The 17,948-nt window shown below is 42.3% G+C and overlaps 1 protein-coding gene across 1 annotated transcript in view; it reads left to right on the top strand.

Annotated features, from left to right (window-relative positions):
• NCBP1 (nuclear cap binding protein subunit 1) overlaps window positions 1-11,321 on the top strand; it is a 47,657-nt gene extending 36,336 nt beyond the window's left edge. The window contains exons 16-23 of the mRNA XM_075825629.1: window positions 545-667; window positions 791-893; window positions 1,019-1,112; window positions 1,270-1,373; window positions 2,726-2,840; window positions 10,307-10,429; window positions 10,523-10,636; window positions 10,731-11,321. Of these exons, the coding sequence (XP_075681744.1) occupies window positions 545-667; window positions 791-893; window positions 1,019-1,112; window positions 1,270-1,373; window positions 2,726-2,840; window positions 10,307-10,429; window positions 10,523-10,636; window positions 10,731-10,844 (890 nt within the window). The 3' untranslated portion in view covers window positions 10,845-11,321. The remainder of the gene's footprint in view (window positions 1-544; window positions 668-790; window positions 894-1,018; window positions 1,113-1,269; window positions 1,374-2,725; window positions 2,841-10,306; window positions 10,430-10,522; window positions 10,637-10,730) is intronic.
• The last annotated feature ends 6,627 nt before the right edge of the window (window positions 11,322-17,948 follow it).

Below are 17,948 nucleotides of genomic sequence, written 5' to 3'. Positions count from 1 at the left end.
CTCTAGCTCGCGCGCTCTCGCAATTTGACATGTCAGAGGACACACTTCAAGTAGCTCAGAAATCCAGGGACCTTCAGACTAAAATCACATTAAGTATTACGTAAGCCACGGCTTTTGCAGGCAGGTGTCAGCTGTATAAAACAGCTGGCACCCACTGCATATGGTGCGGGTTCAGCTCCTGAGCCCATGTCAGATTGCTGTGACGCACATCTGCCGGCGTTAAGCCAATGTAAGTGAAAGGCAAACATAATTTTTCAATAAGGCTTACGTTCAGTATATGGGAAGTCTAGAGGAGAGTTGTTAAATGTTTGTCAGGTTTTTTTTTTTGGTTTTTTTTTATGCAAAAATCTTGGTGTAAATGCACACCAGCCATGAGGTGAGCAAGTTTCGCCAAATATATCATGGCATGTGCTCCGTTTTGATAAATTGTGACAATTTGTTGTATTTTGAAAGACTCTTTCTATAGATAAGTCTTTGTTGCTGTCTGTGTTCTTAAAATAACATTTGTACTGTATAATGTGTGCATTTTGTGTACACACTTTAGGTGCCCTGCCTGGATATGCCATTGCTATTCACTTGACCGATTCTTTAAAAAAAAGGGCAGTCAGTGAAGATATTTTTAATATTTTAAAAGATGTACAAAACCCTAACCAAGATGAAGATGATGGTAATGTGTTTTATACTTTTATCTATTTTCTTGTTTTAATAAAAAAAAAATATGTTCATTCTATCTTGACACAAAGTACAATTTACACTGTGCAAATAAAAACTGCATGTTATTTTCTTTCAGATGAAAGAACAAGCTTTAATCCACTGAAAATAGAGGTGTTTGTTCAGTCCCTGCTCAACTTGGCCTCAAAATCATTTAGCCATTCATTTAGTGCTCTCGCAAAGTAAGGAAAATGACTTCTTTCCTGTTGCTTGGACAGCACCAACATGTCACATCGCTGAACAGACTGGACTTGATATCTACCAGCTGTTATTTATGGGCACTAATTGTACATGATTTTTATTTAAGGTTTCATGAAGTCTTTAAAGCTCTGTCTGACACTGAGGAAGGGAAGCTCTGTATTCTGAGAGTTGTTTATGATGTCTGGAAAAATCATCCTCAGGTGGGGTTTTACAGATGGCTCTTTGGTTGTTCTCAAGGTTATAATTCAAATCCTCTATATGACCATAAGAGTTGAAAAAATAACCATTTGATTTAAAAATAAAAAACATGCTACTTTTAGATTTTATTTTTTTTTAAATGTTTTTTTTCCAATGCAGATGATTGCAGTACTGGCGGATAAAATGATCCGAACACAAGTTGTAGATTGTGCTGCTGTAGCGAACTGGATCTTCTCCCCGCAGTTATCACAAGACTTTACTAGGTAAGTCAATCGGAGAACACTTCCTGCTAAGTGCATAAAGGGGTTGTCTCATATGAGCAACTTTCTTCAGAGGAGTTCTTGTGCTTTCAGTGAAGGGAAATCTTAGAGAACCTTTCACCTCCCCATACATGTGCAGCATGTAATGGGGAGGGCTGAACAAACCCTGGGGCACTTTACTTTTTTTTTCTACCTCCCTCCGTTATTTAGATATCTGTGCCGTTATATTTGGCGCCCGATATTTAAATAACCCCCTGAACAGTCAAGGGGGCGTGTTACTATGGCTATGACACTGTCCAATCAGATATGGGCAGTGTTACAGCAAAAGTGAGGAGAGCGTGTGCTCTCAGCTTTCAAGATTAGTCTTCTGGCAAGGGGGCGTGTCACTGCTACGGACAGTGTAAGACCTGTGGAGTGGAGAGTGCGCTCATCTCTTCAGCTCTTGCGAGAGATCAGTTTTGTATTGGCTGCCGAACTGGCAAGGGGGCGTGTCTCTGCTACGGACTGTGCAAGCGCTTCCCAGCTCTTACACTTTCCGTAGCAGTGACACACACCCTTGCCAGTTTGGGTGAAAAGACTGCAATCGCACACTCTTTCCTAGCTCTTTCTATGGCACTGTCCATATTTGATTGGACCGTGTCACAGCCATAGTAACACGCCCCCTTGACCATTCCGGGGGTTTGTTAAATATTGGGCGCCAAATATAACTGCATGATACCTAAATAACGGAGGCAGGTAGAAAAAAAAAAATTAAAGTGCCCCAGGGTTTGTTCAGCGCTCCCCATTATATGATGCACTCACTGCACATGTATGGGGAGGCAAAAGGTTGTCTTTAAAGCACACCATTCTCTATATCATAGTAAGCATTGTTGTGTATTGCAGCGTGTGATGCAGAAACAGGAAAGCACTTTCCACAATCTGTTGCTGAAAAGTAAGGTCCCTTTGGTATGGTCTGCACAGAGCCTTTATCTCAACACCATTGGGATAGTGACAAAGAGCCAAGGTCCAAAGCCCAACATCGGTGCTTGACCACATTAAAGCGTTTGTTTCTAAAATCTAATTGAAAGCCTTCCCAAAAAAGTGGGGACTGTTTTAGCTGCAAATCAGAGACCAATCCCATATTACCCATAACTTCAATGTTCAATAAACACAGATGTATGTGATTATCTGCTGTCCACATACTTTTAGCTGCATTGTGTGTACTTCGTCCTTTGGTGTTGTCATAGTGTAGCATGCAGATGGGCAAACTTTTATTTTATTAGACCATTCTTATATTATAGTCCATAAGTGTTACTCTACTTGTGCAAAACTTTTTATTTTAAGTGCGTTTTATTTTTTTTATTTTTTTTGTATAGGTTATACATCTGGGAAACTCTACACTCCACAATTAGAAAAATGAATAAACATGTCCAAAAAATTCAGAAAGAGTTGGAGGATGCTAAGCAACGGCTCGCCAAGCAGCACAAACGGGTAGATAACCAATTAATCGCATTACTCCTTTTTGTTTGGGTTTTTTCTTTTCCTGGCACTTGTACTTAAAGAGGCTCTGTCACCAGATTATAAGTGCCCTATCTCCTACATATTGTGATCGGCGCTGTAATGTACATAACAGCAGTGGTTTTTATTTTGAAAAACGATAATTTTTTGAAGTTATGAGCAATTTTAGATTCATGCTAATTAGCGAATTAGTTTCTTAATGACCAACTGGGCGAGTTTTTACTTTTTACCAACTGGGCGTTGTATAGAGAAGTGTATGACGCTGACCAATCGGTGTCCTACACTTCTCATTGTTCCAGCCCAGCATGATCCACAGCACAGTGTGATTGTGCAGTGAAAGAAGCTGGGCTGGAACAATGAGAAGTGTATGACGCGTCATAAACTTCTCTGTACAACGCCCAGTTGGTAAAAAGTAAAAACACGACCAGTTGGTCATTAAAGGGAATGTCATAAATTTTATATATATATATATTGCTTTTAGTATGATAAATAAAATGTATTTTAATGTGTTCTACTTTTTTTTTTTTTTCTTTCCTTTTACTTCTCTATGGGGGCTGCCATTTTTTATTTTTTTTTTCATTTCTGTATGTGTCTATTAACGACACATACAGAGATGGAATACGGCACATACATCCCCATAGAGAATGCGAACGGGAGCCGTTCCATTCACTGCAGCGTACGCCGTCTGTGTGGGAACGGCGCATGCGCCGCTCCCACACAGACCAAAACGAAGCTAGTTAGCAGAGCAAAATCCGGCGCCATTTTCATGTGGACCGGAAGCTGCTGCCGGACAGTCAAATGACTACTTCCGGCCATATGTTCAAGGAATAGGAGCAGCGGCGACAGGAGCAGGTAAGTTATGTTAGTGTTATACTGTCTGATTAGCACTGTATCTAATCCTCCTACACTGTGCATTCGCTCAGAAAATGGCGGCACACCGTGTAAGAGGTTTGAAGATTTGACCCCCCCCCCCCCTCCTCCTGGCACTAGCCAGAATAAGGGAGGGGGGATTGTGTGAGGACACTAGAGTGTGTCTACCCCAAATTTGCAGCATAAAGCAATGAGGTTGCTTTACCACATTGACCATGCTGCAATTTCGGGAACTGCTCCCTCTAGTGACCAGCCCATGGAAATGTTATAAATTAGAATCTAATTTATAATATTTCCTGACTTGTGAAAAAATTAAAACAATGTGTAATCAATTTAATTAACTAAAAAAAATATATATATATATATATATATATATATATATATATATAGCAACCCATTCCTTTTTAAGTCATCCTGTGCCATGTATGCTCTCCTTGAACAGCCGTTTAAGGGACCATACTGCTGTGAAGGGTGTGTGAGAATTGCCCATTTGGAAGCCCAGATTCCGGATCTAAGTGAGCAACTTTCAATGCTGCGGGTAATTGACAACATGGAGAGGAGTTTTCTGCTCACTGAGAACCACTCACTGGGGCAGATGCAGGGGAGGATAGTAGCATGGATGTTCAGGCTGATGAAGCAGCTAGCTGGGTAACAGAAGGTAGAGGAAAGCGTGTCAGGGAGACTAGTCCTGATCTGGAACACCCCAACAAGTTGGCGAATGAGGGGGACGTCCGTTCAGGGGGAGCACTGCTGCAGCTAGACACCTGCTCTAGCAACCAGGGGAATGTCTGCTCCTGTAAGGAGGAGAATCTGAGCATAGGAAAGGCTAAACAGGTCCTGGTAGTGGGAGACTATTGTTAGGGGAACAGATAGGGCAACCTGTCCCGAAGACCGGGAATGCCAAATAGTTTGTCTTTCGGGTGCTCTGGTTCGCCGGATCTGGTTGACCGATTTAGTGGGAGGGGCTGGTGAAGACCCAGCGGTCATGGAGCACCTTGGCACAAAGTTAGAGGTAGGTGAAAGAAAACAAGATTTCAGGGACTTGGGTAACAAGCTCAGGGCAAGGACCTCAAATGTAGTATTTTCATAAATACTACCTGTGTCGCACCAGAGCGAGAGATTTAAGGAGGGACGTGGCTAAGGAATTGGTGGTAGGAAGAGTTCGAATTCTTGGGGAACTGGGCCGACCTTTTCAGTTGGCTAGACTCTACGGTAGGGGGGAAAAGATGGCTAGAAGGTTGGAGGAGTGTTGAAACTGGGAATGGGGAGGACAGCATGGCTAGTGAGCTGGGGCTGAGAAATTAACATAGGGGTGGAATAGAGGAATGGGGTAGAAGAAAAGTGCTATGGATAAACCTATAAAGTGCATGTATACTAATGCCAGATGCCTCAATAACATGATTTAGGAGTTAGAGTTGATAATGTTGAAGGAGAATTGTGACATAGCTATCCTCCAGCCATGTCTCACTTATCCTACTATGACTGGGCTGTTAATATGCAGGGTTACAGTCCATTTAGGAATGATTGTACTAATAAGAAAGGGGGAATGCTTTTTCTTATATGTAAAATCCTGCCTAAGGCCCCATGCACACGACCGTAGATTTAGACCGTAATTGCAGACCCATTCATTTCTATTGACCACTGACACCTTTACGTATGTTTGTGGGAAGGTGTCTGGGTTGTAGAAAGCCTCCACAAAAGATAGGACAGGTCGTGCCTGTAATCGCGGACCATGATGTGGCCTAAAACCCATCCTGCGTGATATCTATAAAGGAAATGATCATGTGGGTTCCCTATGGGTGTAAATAAGGGCAGGGAGAAAGAACAAACCCCTATCAGTATTTCGTTATTCTAAATCTCCAAGTATAATGGAGAAGCATAAAATCAACTAATAAAGCAAATAGATGATCATTATTATGGGGGACTTTAACTACCCTGATATAAACTGGGGGGCAGAAACCTGCAGGTCCAACAAAGGAAACCGTTTACATGGGCTAAGGGATGACCTTCATGTCCTTAAAAATACAAAAGGGAAAAACCCTTTTTAAATAGGTCCGGTTTTAAATCTATTAGTTATGGGAATAAACTAGCTCAAAACAGGATGAAACCGATGTGGTTAAATAAAACCATAAGGGGGGAAATAATTGATTAAGAAAAAAGCGTTCAAACTACTAAAGCAAGACCATAGTGATGTGGCATTAAATAATTGTAAAGAAAAAAAGTTGTCTAAAAGACAAAGCAGCAAAGATTGAAACAGACTTGTTACCAAGGGGTTTAGGGTCCGTTCACACGTTGCATAAATACTGAGTTTTCTGCAACGGAATTCGTTGCGGAAAATCCGCAGCATGATACAGTAGCAGCAAAGTTGATGAGCGAGAACAAATCTCATACATTCGCTGCGTAAATAGTGAACGGAAAAACCGCTAAAATTTACATTCGGTGCAGAGTTTTATTCAGCATCATCTCCATTGTATTTGCGTTAACGCTGCTGATTTGTTGCGGGTTTTCCCTATTGATTCAATGGGGCGGTAAAACCCACAACAAATAGCTGTTGCGTTTATTGCGGCGGACCGCCCCTGCAACCAATCACAGGCTGCAGCGATCTCCTGGGATAAAATGTCATCCCAGGAGGCTGGCTGAATGCTCAGCAGTTTTCTGCAGCGGTCATTCCGGGCGAAAAACCACCACAACTTAGTGCAGTTTTTTGCCCAGAATTCCCTGCGGCCACCGGAGCGTGTACCGTGGCCCGGTACCAAATGATCCGTGGCCCAGTGGTTGGGGATAACTGGTTTAGAGTAGTTTCAGTATTTGCAGATGATACTTCGCTCTGTAAAGTAATCAACACAGAGGAGGATAATGTAACTACAGAGGGATTTGGGGAAGCTGGAGGTTTGGGCAGAGAAGTGGCAAATTAAGTTTAATGTGGATAAATGTAAGGTTATGCACTTGGGCCGAGGAAACAGATTTTACAATAATGCATTAAATAGTAAAACTTCAACTGAAAAATATGGTAAATCTCCCTAAAAAGTCCCTGCGTCTTATAGTCTGCAGTTATGGGACCCGGCATCACCGGGCGCCATGACCACTTCGTTACTTAACCCCATGACGTTCCGGCACATCATGCAGCGGGGGGGGGCTTGTGATGTGTGGAGTTCGGTCACGCACTGAGCCCGCTCCATATACTGCAGGTGTCTGCTTCTGATACGCTGCTATAACGGCCATAAAACACATGTATCCCCTATGCGCAGGATAGGGGATACATGTGTGATTGAGAATTAACAACCAAGTTGTCATCCCTAGATATGTCAGCATAATTTCTAAGGTTTAGTACTTACGGCATACCCGTGTGAAGGGTTTGCTATACTCGATCCACCTATCTACTTTCAGTTTTAAATATCTCGTTGTGTACTTGTGTTTTTATATTTTGTATTTCGGATGTAACAATAAAATTATATTTCTTTGTGTACTTATAGTTTCTGACTCCTCTTTCCTCATGGTTTTCAATGTGTGATTGAGAATGGGCAACGAAAGTTACCAGGAGCGCTGCATGAGAAGCTTTGACTTCCGCATTCTGTGTCTGGCAGCTTCATAGAGATCAATGGGATTCTTCTGCGCATGCGCGAGCGGCTCTCCATTCTCTATGGAGCTGTGGAACAGATAAGCCGGATACAGAACCCGGAAGTCCAGGCTTCTCATGTAGCGCTTTGGGTGATTTTCGCTCCCCTGTTCTCCTTATTGCTGGGGGTCCCAGCGGTCGGACCCCCAGTGATCTCACATGTATCCCCTATTCTGTGGATAGGGGATACATGAGTTTTATGGCAAACCCCTTAACTAGTCAAATGCCGTAAATAGCGACCGCGGCATTTATAGGGGTTTTTCTTATGGAGGACATTTGACATATCCAAAGGATGTTATAAATGTCAGATAGATGCAGGTCCCACCTCTGGGACCTGCACCTATCTCTAGAACAGGGCCCCCTAAACCTCGTTCTAGCTTTCTGTGCTCTCCCGGCCACTTGATTTCATGTGGAGTTACTGAAACAGCATAGCTCAGCGAGTTAGTGTTTCAGTAAGGCCTCATTTACACGAGCGTATTATACGCGCGTGCTTTTCACGCGTGTCGTACGCACCTATAATAGTCTATGGGGCTGTTTAGACGATGCGTGAATTTTGCGCTGCGTGAGTGCGTTGCGTAAAACTCACGACATGTTCTATATTCTTGCGTTTTTCACGCAACACGCACCCATTGACTTCAATGGGTGCGTGAAAACAACGCATGCCACACGGACGGTCCTGCGTTGCATGCGCGAAAATCACGCAAGAGCTGTCAAAAGGATGAATGTAAACAGAAAAGCACCACGTGCTTTTCTGTTTACAAACATCCAAACGGAGTGTCAAATTAGAGATGAGCGTACCGAACTTCACCGGGTTCGGCCGAACTCGTTTTGACCGAACCCGGCAAAAAATGTTCGGGTACGCGACGTCAGGAGACAGTCACTGCCCACGGTGCTGAAAGACTTAAACTGTTTCAGCACCATGGACAGTGACTTTCGATCACAATATACATATACGTGTAAAAAAAAACAGAAGTTCGGACTTACCGATAAGTCCCGGCTTCTTCCTCCAGTCCGACCTCCCGGGATGACAATTAAGTCCAAGTGACAGCTGCAGCCAATCACAGGCCAAGCACAGGCTGCAGCCAATCACAGGCTGCAGCGGTCTCATGGACTGCCGCGTCATCCTGGGAGGTGGGGCCGGATGACAAGAGAGGGACGCGTCACCAAGGCAACGGCCGGGAGACCGGACTGGAGGAAGCAGGCAGTTCATGGTAAGTTTGAAAGTCTTTTTTGATTCACAGGTTGGTGTATATTGTGATCGGCAGTCACTGTCGAGGGTGCTGAAAGAGTTACTGCCGATCAGTTAGCTCTTTCAGCACCTTGGACAGTGACGGGCGTCGACTAGCCTCATCTCTATGATGGCTGCGCGAAAATCACGCAGCCGCGCATCATGGATGACACACGGAGCTGTCAATTGCCTTTTGCGCACGCAAAACGCAGCGTTTTTTTGCGCGCGCAAAACGCACACGCTCGTGTAAATCCGGCCTAACTCCCATAAAACTGAAGAGTAGTTACGGAAGCAGCGTAGCTCACATGCTACGCTGCTTCCGTAACTGCCATTCACTACTATGGGAGTTAGGGAAACGGCGTAGTTACGCTGTTTCAGTAACTCCACATGTAACCAAGTGGCCGCTGGTTCAAGTCCCCTAGGGGAACTAATAAAATGTGTAAAAAATTATTATTTATTTTTTCGGAGTGTCAAAATAAAAACTTTTTCCCCAAGCACAATGTACAAAATAAAGTAATTTCGTCCCGCAACAAAATAAGCCCTTACACCGCTCAATCTGTATAAAAAAAAGTTTTGGCTCTCAGAATGTGGTGAAACAGAAAATTATTTTTTAACAAATAATTTTTTCCCTATTTTCTGTTGTCTAAAACCTGGATGAGTCTTGTGGTCAGGTGCGTCTTATAGTCCAAAAAATACGGTACCTTTAGCAACCAGTGCCAGTCAGCTGCTGCCAAGGCAAATAAAATCATGGGATGCATCAAGAGGCATAGATGTATAGAGGCAAAACTATGTTCTTGTCATAAGCAAGTCACCAGTCAGACCACATACGGAATATTGTGTACAATTTTGGGCACCTGTGTATAAGAAGGACATGGCTGAACTAGAACGGGTGCAAAAAAGGATGACCAAGGTAATTAAATGAATGGGCGGATTGCAGTACCAAGAAAGGTTATCAAACTTGGGGCTAATCAGTTTAGAAAAAAGACTTCTTGGGGACGATCTAATTGCAATGTACAAATATGACTGGACAGTACAGAGATCTTTCTAATCTTTTTACACCTAGGCCTGTAACAAGGACTAGGGGGCATCCTCTACCTCTAAAGGAAAAACTGTTTCATCAGTCACAGATGGGGATTCTTTACTGTGAGATTATGGAACTCTCTGCCACCGGAAGTTGTGGTTGATTCTTTGAACAAGTTCAAGAAGGGCCTTGATGTCTTTCTTGAAAAATATAATATTACAGATTGAGTACTAGATTCTGGAGATGGGATGTTGATCCAGGGATTTATTCTGATTGCCATGTTTGAGTCCTGGAGAAATGTTTCCCCTAATGAGCCAATCGGCATCAACCTCATGGGGGCTTTTCCTTAGGTCCATTAAGTCCAACCTATAATCCTACCGTGTTAATTCATACTGTCTTTTTTTTTCAACCTTATCAACTATGTAGATGTGCTACTCATTATGAATCTGAAAGCAGCCTGTCTTTGATGAGATGTAGGCCGCTGATATTAGAATGTTTCAGCATTGGTGGGCCTCATTCAGTTTAGCACTTAGGTAATGATGTGAAAACCGTTCAGGAAAATTAGTTCTTCAAATGAGCAGATAGATCCAAATAAGGAATAACTCAAAATAGCAAACATAAATACCAATATAAATATGACTGAAGTGTGGATTAAATCCATTCGACTATGATCTGAATGATAGATTTGTGTTTGTTTTTTTTAGAGAGATAATGACGATGACAGTGGAAGGGAGGATGGACCGCTGGAGGAGCAAATTGAGCGTTTACAAGAAAAAGTGGAGTCTGCTCAAAGTGAACAAAAAAACCTTTTCCTTGTAATTTTTCAGGTATTGTATAAAACAAATAAAAAGAAATAGAAAGTATTAAAAAGGGACAATTTAAATTTTTATTTCTCTGAATTTAACGTTCTTTTCTTTCAGCATTTTATTATGATCCTCACAGAGCACTTAGTCCGCTGTGAAACAGGCGGCATTGATGTGATTACTCCATGGTATAAGAACTGTATAGAAAGACTTCAACAAGTCTTTTTACAGGTTGGTACTTGATTTACAAGGTTGATTTGTATTGAGATGCTGAAATGTAGTGACAATGACACATTTCTCATGTTGCGTTTCTGTCTTTGTTTAGCACCATCAGATAATCCAGCAGTACATGTTGACTTTGGAGAACCTCTTGTTCACCGGAGAACTGGACCATCACATTCTGTCTGTCTTCCAGCAGTTCTGTGCATTGCAGGCTTAAATGGTAGCTCAGTTGGAGGTTTGTGTCTCCACAGTTCTGCAATACAGAGCGGGAGACTTCTGAGGAAAGGACTTTGCCGATGCTTTTATCGAAGACTCGATTGTTGATATGATGAAAATCAACTGGTTGCAGACTTTTTGTAGTATTTAAAATATCTGGCTTCAGATTGGAAACAAACTATGAAATAGTCGTGAAACAGTTTTTTGTTTTGGATTAGCCATGATGCTTTCGCTCTCATGCTCTACCTATTTGTAGTTATTACCATAGGATATTTTAATGCTTTGCTCGGTCTTGTAATGTGAACTAAGGAGTCGAAGGGGATATTACTAGCCATTGTCTTTATTTTTTTTTATTTTATTTCTTCCTTAAATTGTGCAATTTTTGCTTGCATTTTTTTTTCTCCCTCCCATCAAATGTATTTTTGTTGAAAGTGTCTGAATTTAAATACAAAAGATACTTTTCCTTTTTAATTTCTTACGTTTTGCGTGCTTTGCCTTTTTTAACTAGCAATTGCTTAATAGGTTATCTGAATTAGGCCGGATTCACATCGTTTTGCGCACGCAAAAAACGCGGCGTTTTGCGTGCGCAAAAGGCACTTAACAGCTCCGTATGATGCGCGGCTGCGTGATTTTCGTGCAGCCCCATCATTCTGACACTCCGTTTGGATGTGGTGCTTTTCTGTTTTCATTCATAGTTTGACAGCTGTTGTGCGAATCACGCTCGTCCCACAGAAGTGCTTCCGTGTGGTGCGCGTGATTTTCACACACCCATTGACTTCAATGGGTGCTTGATGTGCGAAATACGCACAAAGAACGGACATGTCGTGAGTTTTTCGCAGCGGACTCGCGCGCGTGATTTGCACGGACGTATATCCCATTCGTCTGAATAAACCCTTAGGGTGGATTTACACGCGGCAGATTTTGTTCCAGAATTTTCTGCGACTGAAAATCTGTTCCATTCATTTGAATGGTGCAGACATCCATGGGCTTGCTGCAGAAACAACCCCATGCAGATGAATGGAACTGATTTTCAGTTACAGAATGCATGTTAATCCACCTTTTTTCTTTTTAAATTTTTTTTATTCTGGTTAATAAGCTAAGCAGCAGCACTCTGTCAAGCAGCAGCTGCAAAAGCAAATTGGATTTTAGAGTGTTTAAAAAAGAGAGAACCTGTGATTCAAATGTAATATTATGCCTTGTGAGGCCACATCTATATAATATGGAATTCAGTTTTGGCCTCCAAATTGTAAAGAGGATATCGGAGCGCTGGAGAAGGTTCAAAGGCAGGCGACTAGATTATTAAAAGGCATGGGAGGTGTCTTACAATAAAAGGCTAAAATTGGGCTTGTTCAGCTTGGAAAAGACTCCTCAGAACGGCGTGTGAAAAGATGTTCACACGGCTGCTTTTGCTTGGTGGGTTCTCCCGCAGAATTATTCCTGCCATTGGCAGGAAGGTTCCTCCTCCCATTCACTTTAATGGGAAGTTTGGGCAGGATGCTTTTGCGGAAACGTCTGGCTCCCATTGAAATGAATGGGTGGTGGAATTTTACAGCGGATTCTGCTGCGTAAAAATATCCTAAGGTGATTTTATTAACCTGTGGATGTGTGGTCAATACAGAGAACTAGCACATAATCTGTTCTTTCCAAGGACTCTACAAGACCTGGGACCTTCATTGTGTCTGGAAATAAGGCGTTTCAGACATCAATATAAGAAAGGGTTCTTTACGGTAAGTAGTCAAACTATGGAATGCCCTACCCCAAGAGGTAGTAATGGCAGATACTATGCCAGCATTTAAAAAAGCTAGATGATTTATGGATGACTAGCATTGAGGGTTATAATGAATGACGTGTAATTTATTGCGGTTGAACTTGCTGGACCGGCTTTTATTTTTTATTTTTCAATATGTAACATAATTTGGGGTTACCTGACTATAGTCAGCCATAAATGATAGTCTATAAGTTTTAAATTAAAGTTTGTAGTGTGGTGATGGGTAGCAGGGAAGCTCCTGGTATTTGCAAGGCTCAATGAAGGGCAGCCTTTAGTGCTGCAATGAAACATGCAGGTGATCATATAGTATGTGTGGCTTTTTTCTTTTGTTTTTTTTTAATAGTTCAAATTGTATACTGATTGATTTTCATATAATATCTTCATGGGGATCGCTCCTCCAATTTCTTAGTTCCCCTGCTACCCTTAACCCCTTCTCGCATTTTCACGTACATGCACGTCATGGGAAGGGTCACATTACCACTTTTGGATGTACATGATGGTGATCGCGTGGGCACAGAAGCTGTGCCTGCACGATCACCCCGGGAGCCTGGCTGTGACTGTCAGCTGGGCTCCCGCTGCAACGGCTGAGATTGGAGAAACCTTCAATCCTAGCAGTTTATAACCCCATAATGACCAAGGTAGTTTGGACCTTAACCCCTTTAGGACACAGCCTGTTTTGGCCTTGTGGAAACAGATGATTTTTGCAAATCTTACGTGTTACTTTGTGGTAATAACTCCAGAATGCTATTGCCTATCCAAGCGATTCTGAGATTTTCTTGTGACACATTGTACTTTGTTAGTGAAAAAATTTGGTTGCTAAATTCAATATTTATTTGTGAAAAACTTCAAATTTTAGCAAAAATTAGCATTTTTCTAAATTTAAATGTATTTGCTTGTAAAACGGATAGTAATACCACACAAAATACTTACTAGTGAACATCCCCCATATGTGTACTTTGTTTGCATCATTATTTTTCTAGGACGTTACAAAGCTTAGAACTTTAGCAGCAATTTCTCATATTTCAAGAAAATTTCAATAGGCCATTTTTTCAGGGACCAGTTCAGTTCTGAAGTGGCTTTGAGGGCCTTATATATTATAAAGTCCCCATAAATCACCCCATTTTGAAAACTGCACCCCTCAAGGTATTCAAAACCACATTCAGGAAGTATTTAAACCCTTTAGGCGTTTCACAGGAATTAAGGCAAAGTAGAGGTGAAATTTACAAATGTAATTTTTTTTTTTTTTTGCCGATTTATTCATTTGTAATACAATTTTTTTTATTTTTTTAACACAGAAGGTTTTACCAGAGAAACGCAACTCAATATTTATTGCCCAGATTCTGCAGTTTTTAGAAATATCCCACATGTGGCCCTAGTATCCTAATGGACTGAAACACCGGCCTCAGAAGCAAAGGAGCACCTAGTGGATTTTGGGGGCCTCCTTTTTTTAGGAATATATTTTAGGCACCATGTCAGGTTTGAAGAAGTCTTGTGGTACCTAAACAGTCGAAACCCCCCCAAAAGTGACCATTTTTGAAACTACACCCCTCAAGGCATTTTTCTAAGGGTATAGTTAGCAATTTGACAGGTTTGTTTTTTTCGCAGAATTTAGTGGAATTATTCTGTGAAGATGAAAATCACCTTTTTTTTTCCTTTGGAAACATAGCATTTTTTCCTTTTTACAATGAATAAAGGAGAAAAAGCACCCCAATATTTGTAAATCAATTTCTCCCGATTACGGCAATACCCCATATGTGGTCTCAAACTGATGTTTGGACCCACAGCAGGGCTCAGGAAGGAAGGAGCGCATTTTGGAGCGCAGAATTTGCTGGATTGGTTTTCTGTGCCATGTCTGGTTTGCAATGCCCCGGAGGGACCAAAACAGTGGAAACCCCCGAAAAGTGACCCTTGAGGGGTGTAGTTTCCAAAATAGGAATTTTTCTAGGGGTATAGTGAGCATTTTGACCCCACAGGATCTTTTTTAGAGCTAAGGTGACCAAAAAAAAGCGATTTTTGGCACTTTAAATTCTTTTTTTTCTTACAGCATACACGTGCGCAATAAATTACGTTTTACTTTATTCTGCCGGTCGGTGCGATTACGGCGATACCATATGTGTAGAGTTTTTGGTTTTTTTAAACGTTTTTCAGCGTTTGCACAATAAAATTACGTTTCTATAAAATAATTTATTTTCTGAGACACCCTATTCTGAGCCGTAACTTTTTTTTTTTAATTTTTTCGTCAAAGCTGTGGGAGGTCTTGTTTTTTGTGGGACTGGTTGTAGTTTTTATTGGTACTATTTTGGGGTAAATGCGACTTTTTGATCACTTTTTATTCTATATCTTGGGAGGGGTGGTGACCAAACTATAGCGTTGCTGACATAGTTTTCCGTTTTATTTTGCGGTATTCACCATGCGGAAAAAAATAACATAGTTTGGGTCGTTACGAACACGGTGATACCAAATGTGTACTTTTTTTTTTTTTTAACGTTTTTCATTTTTCCCTATAATAAATGACTTATAGGAAAACAAAAAATTGTTATTTTTACACTTTTATAAAACATTTTTATTAACTTTTTTTTTTTACTTTTTACACTTTTTTTTTACCAGCATCTCTGATCACTGCTAGAATACATTACACTACCTAGGTAGTGTAACGTATTCCAACTGTCAGTGTGGCGTCACAGTCACTCTGACAGTAACTCTACGAGGGCCAGCCAGAGGCTGGTCCTCATAGGCTTCCATACATGGCAGACCCGGAGGCCGTTGCCTGGCCTCCGGATGCCATCACAAGCATCAGCAGCCCCCACAATTGCATGGGGGCTGCTGATGTGCTACAAACCCCCTAAATGTGGTGATTGCAATCGAGCACCACATTTATCGGGTTAATTGCCGACATCAGCGGCGATGAGCCGCTGATCAGCTGTCCCCAATAGCTGACACTCACTCCAGTGTTGCCGATCTCCCAGTTCCCGATGCACACCTTGTCGCCGACAGTGTGCATCGGGAGCGACACAGGCTTCCTGTCACTCTATCAGGACCAGCCGAAGATATGCTAGAAACCCCTAAAATTCGGCGATTGCAACAGATCGCCGAATTTAAGGGGTTCATTTCCCAAAATCGGCGGCAAAGGACCGCTGGCCGGTAAGAGTGGAGTGTCAGCTGTCGGCAACAGCTGACTTCCCGGTGCACACTCTTGCAACTATGTACAGTTACTTACTGCTGCTTCCATTGCTGCTCTCCCCTTCCTGGTCTCCAAAAATCAAAGTTTTAATAATTTTTTTTTCTTGAAAATCAAGAAAAGTCCCCCTATGGCCTGCACTTTTATACAGAAAGGAATTATATAGTGCCACTTGTGTCAGGTATACGGACAATTTTTTTATACCAGGTTCTTGTTTTTCTGAGGGCATTGTAGGGTTGCAGAACCTGGTCCGAAAGATCCACCCCTCCTATGAACTGGTTGTAGTCCTGGATGCACACAGGCTTGATGGTCTGCTCTGTGGTTCCTCGCACTGGGACAGGGCTGGATCGGTCTGCATGGAGAGTGGTCTATACAAGGACATCACGCTTGGCCTTGTATTTGACCAGCAGCAAATTGTCACTGCAAACAGCCCTGTATTCCCCTCGGCGCACTGTATGATCTACAAAGTCCTTGGGGAGACCCTTTTGGTTTCTCCTAATTGTGCCGCATGCTGCGGTTCCTCTAGCAGCAAGGCACTTCAAAAGGGGGACACTATTATAAAAGTTGTCAATATATAGATGGTATCCCTGGTCCAGTAAGGGGTGCAGCAAATCCCATACTATCTTCTCACTTATTCCTAGGACAGGGGGACAGTCTTGGGGCTTTATTGCAGAATCTTTTCCCTCATAGATTCTGAATTTAAAAGTGTATCCAGACACTCTTTCACACACTTTATACAGCTTCACCGCATACCTAGACCTTTTGTTGGGCAGGTACTGGCGGAAGTGTAGCCTGCCCTTGAAATGAACCAAGGATTCGTCCAATGCAATGCATTTTTGTGGGGTGTAAATCTCTCTAAATTTTGAATTGTAGTGGTTCACTACAGTTCTAATTTTAAACAGTGTCAAAACTGGGGTCATTATTGGGTGGGCATTCCTCGTTGTTGTAATGCAGGAACCGTAGCAGGAGCTCGAAACGAGCCCTAGGCATGGTGAGGCTGTAAAGTGGGCAATGGTGTAGCATATCCATGCACCAATAGGAGCGAATAATGGGCTTTTTTGTAATGCCCATGTTAAGTAGTAGGCACCAAAATTTCTGTATTTCATTTGCATTGGTAGGGGTCCATATTTGGGGCCTAATATTTACTATTAGGGGCAATCCACGCATGGGCATCTGAATTTGGTTTGTGCTTGCGCACTAACCCTAGAAAGTCTACGGGGGGTGGGTATCACTAGATGTGTCACTTGAGGATGACTACATCAAAAATTTCACCATCTCCACTGTCAAAATCTGACTGCACAGAATAAGGCGTACGCCTCTTCAGCAGTGAACACCCGCTTTGTCATTGTAATAGTTTTTAACTCCCTGAACCTCTAACCCTAAGTAAGCCCTACCTAATGCTAAATTATTTTTAACTAGCCCTGACCTAGTACCCTTAACTAGTACCTAACCTTACACCACGTACACTCTAACATGCTAGTCTGATACTATCCCTAACTAATTTACTATCCCTGTCGCTCACTAACGAACGTTTTTATATTTTTCATTTTTACAAGAACAAAAAAAAACACAGAAAAACCCCACCAAAGAGGTTTCACACGCAGTCTGGCTGACTGAACTGATTCAGTGATGTCTGTCACTGGGCAACAGACGATACTGATGGGGCAAAAGGATTTGCTGATGGAGCACAGGAGGTGACTGGTCAGCATGGGGTGATGGATCAGGCTGTGGGGGTGACTGGTCAGCACAGGGGGTGACTGATCAGGCTGTGGGGGTATATTTAGTTCATAAATAAACTTAGAATCCGTCTCTGATCTTCTCTCAAAACCGACAGAGGAGATCAGAAACTATAGAAAAAGAAGTCCTGCCTGCGTCACACTAACTGTGATTGGTCTGACTGCACTGACAAACCTATCACAGCGATCGCCGACAGGGGACCACTGTCATTGGTCCCCTGTTGGGTAGCTCTGTTGCTAAGCTGTCTCGGACAGCAGTTTGCAGTGAACTGTCACCTCGTCCCGCGGCGCTGTGACAGTTTAACTGCATCACGTACATGCACGTTGGAATGCGCTAACCAGCTGCATTCCCTGACGTGCATGTACGTGAAAATGCGGGAAGGGGTTAAATGCCGCAAGCAACAGAAGCATTTAATTGTTTTG

Source organism: Rhinoderma darwinii, chromosome 1 (genome assembly GCF_050947455.1).
Source record: "Rhinoderma darwinii isolate aRhiDar2 chromosome 1, aRhiDar2.hap1, whole genome shotgun sequence".
Taxonomy (NCBI): domain Eukaryota; kingdom Metazoa; phylum Chordata; class Amphibia; order Anura; family Rhinodermatidae; genus Rhinoderma; species Rhinoderma darwinii.
This window is presented reverse-complemented; position numbering and strand designations above follow the sequence as displayed.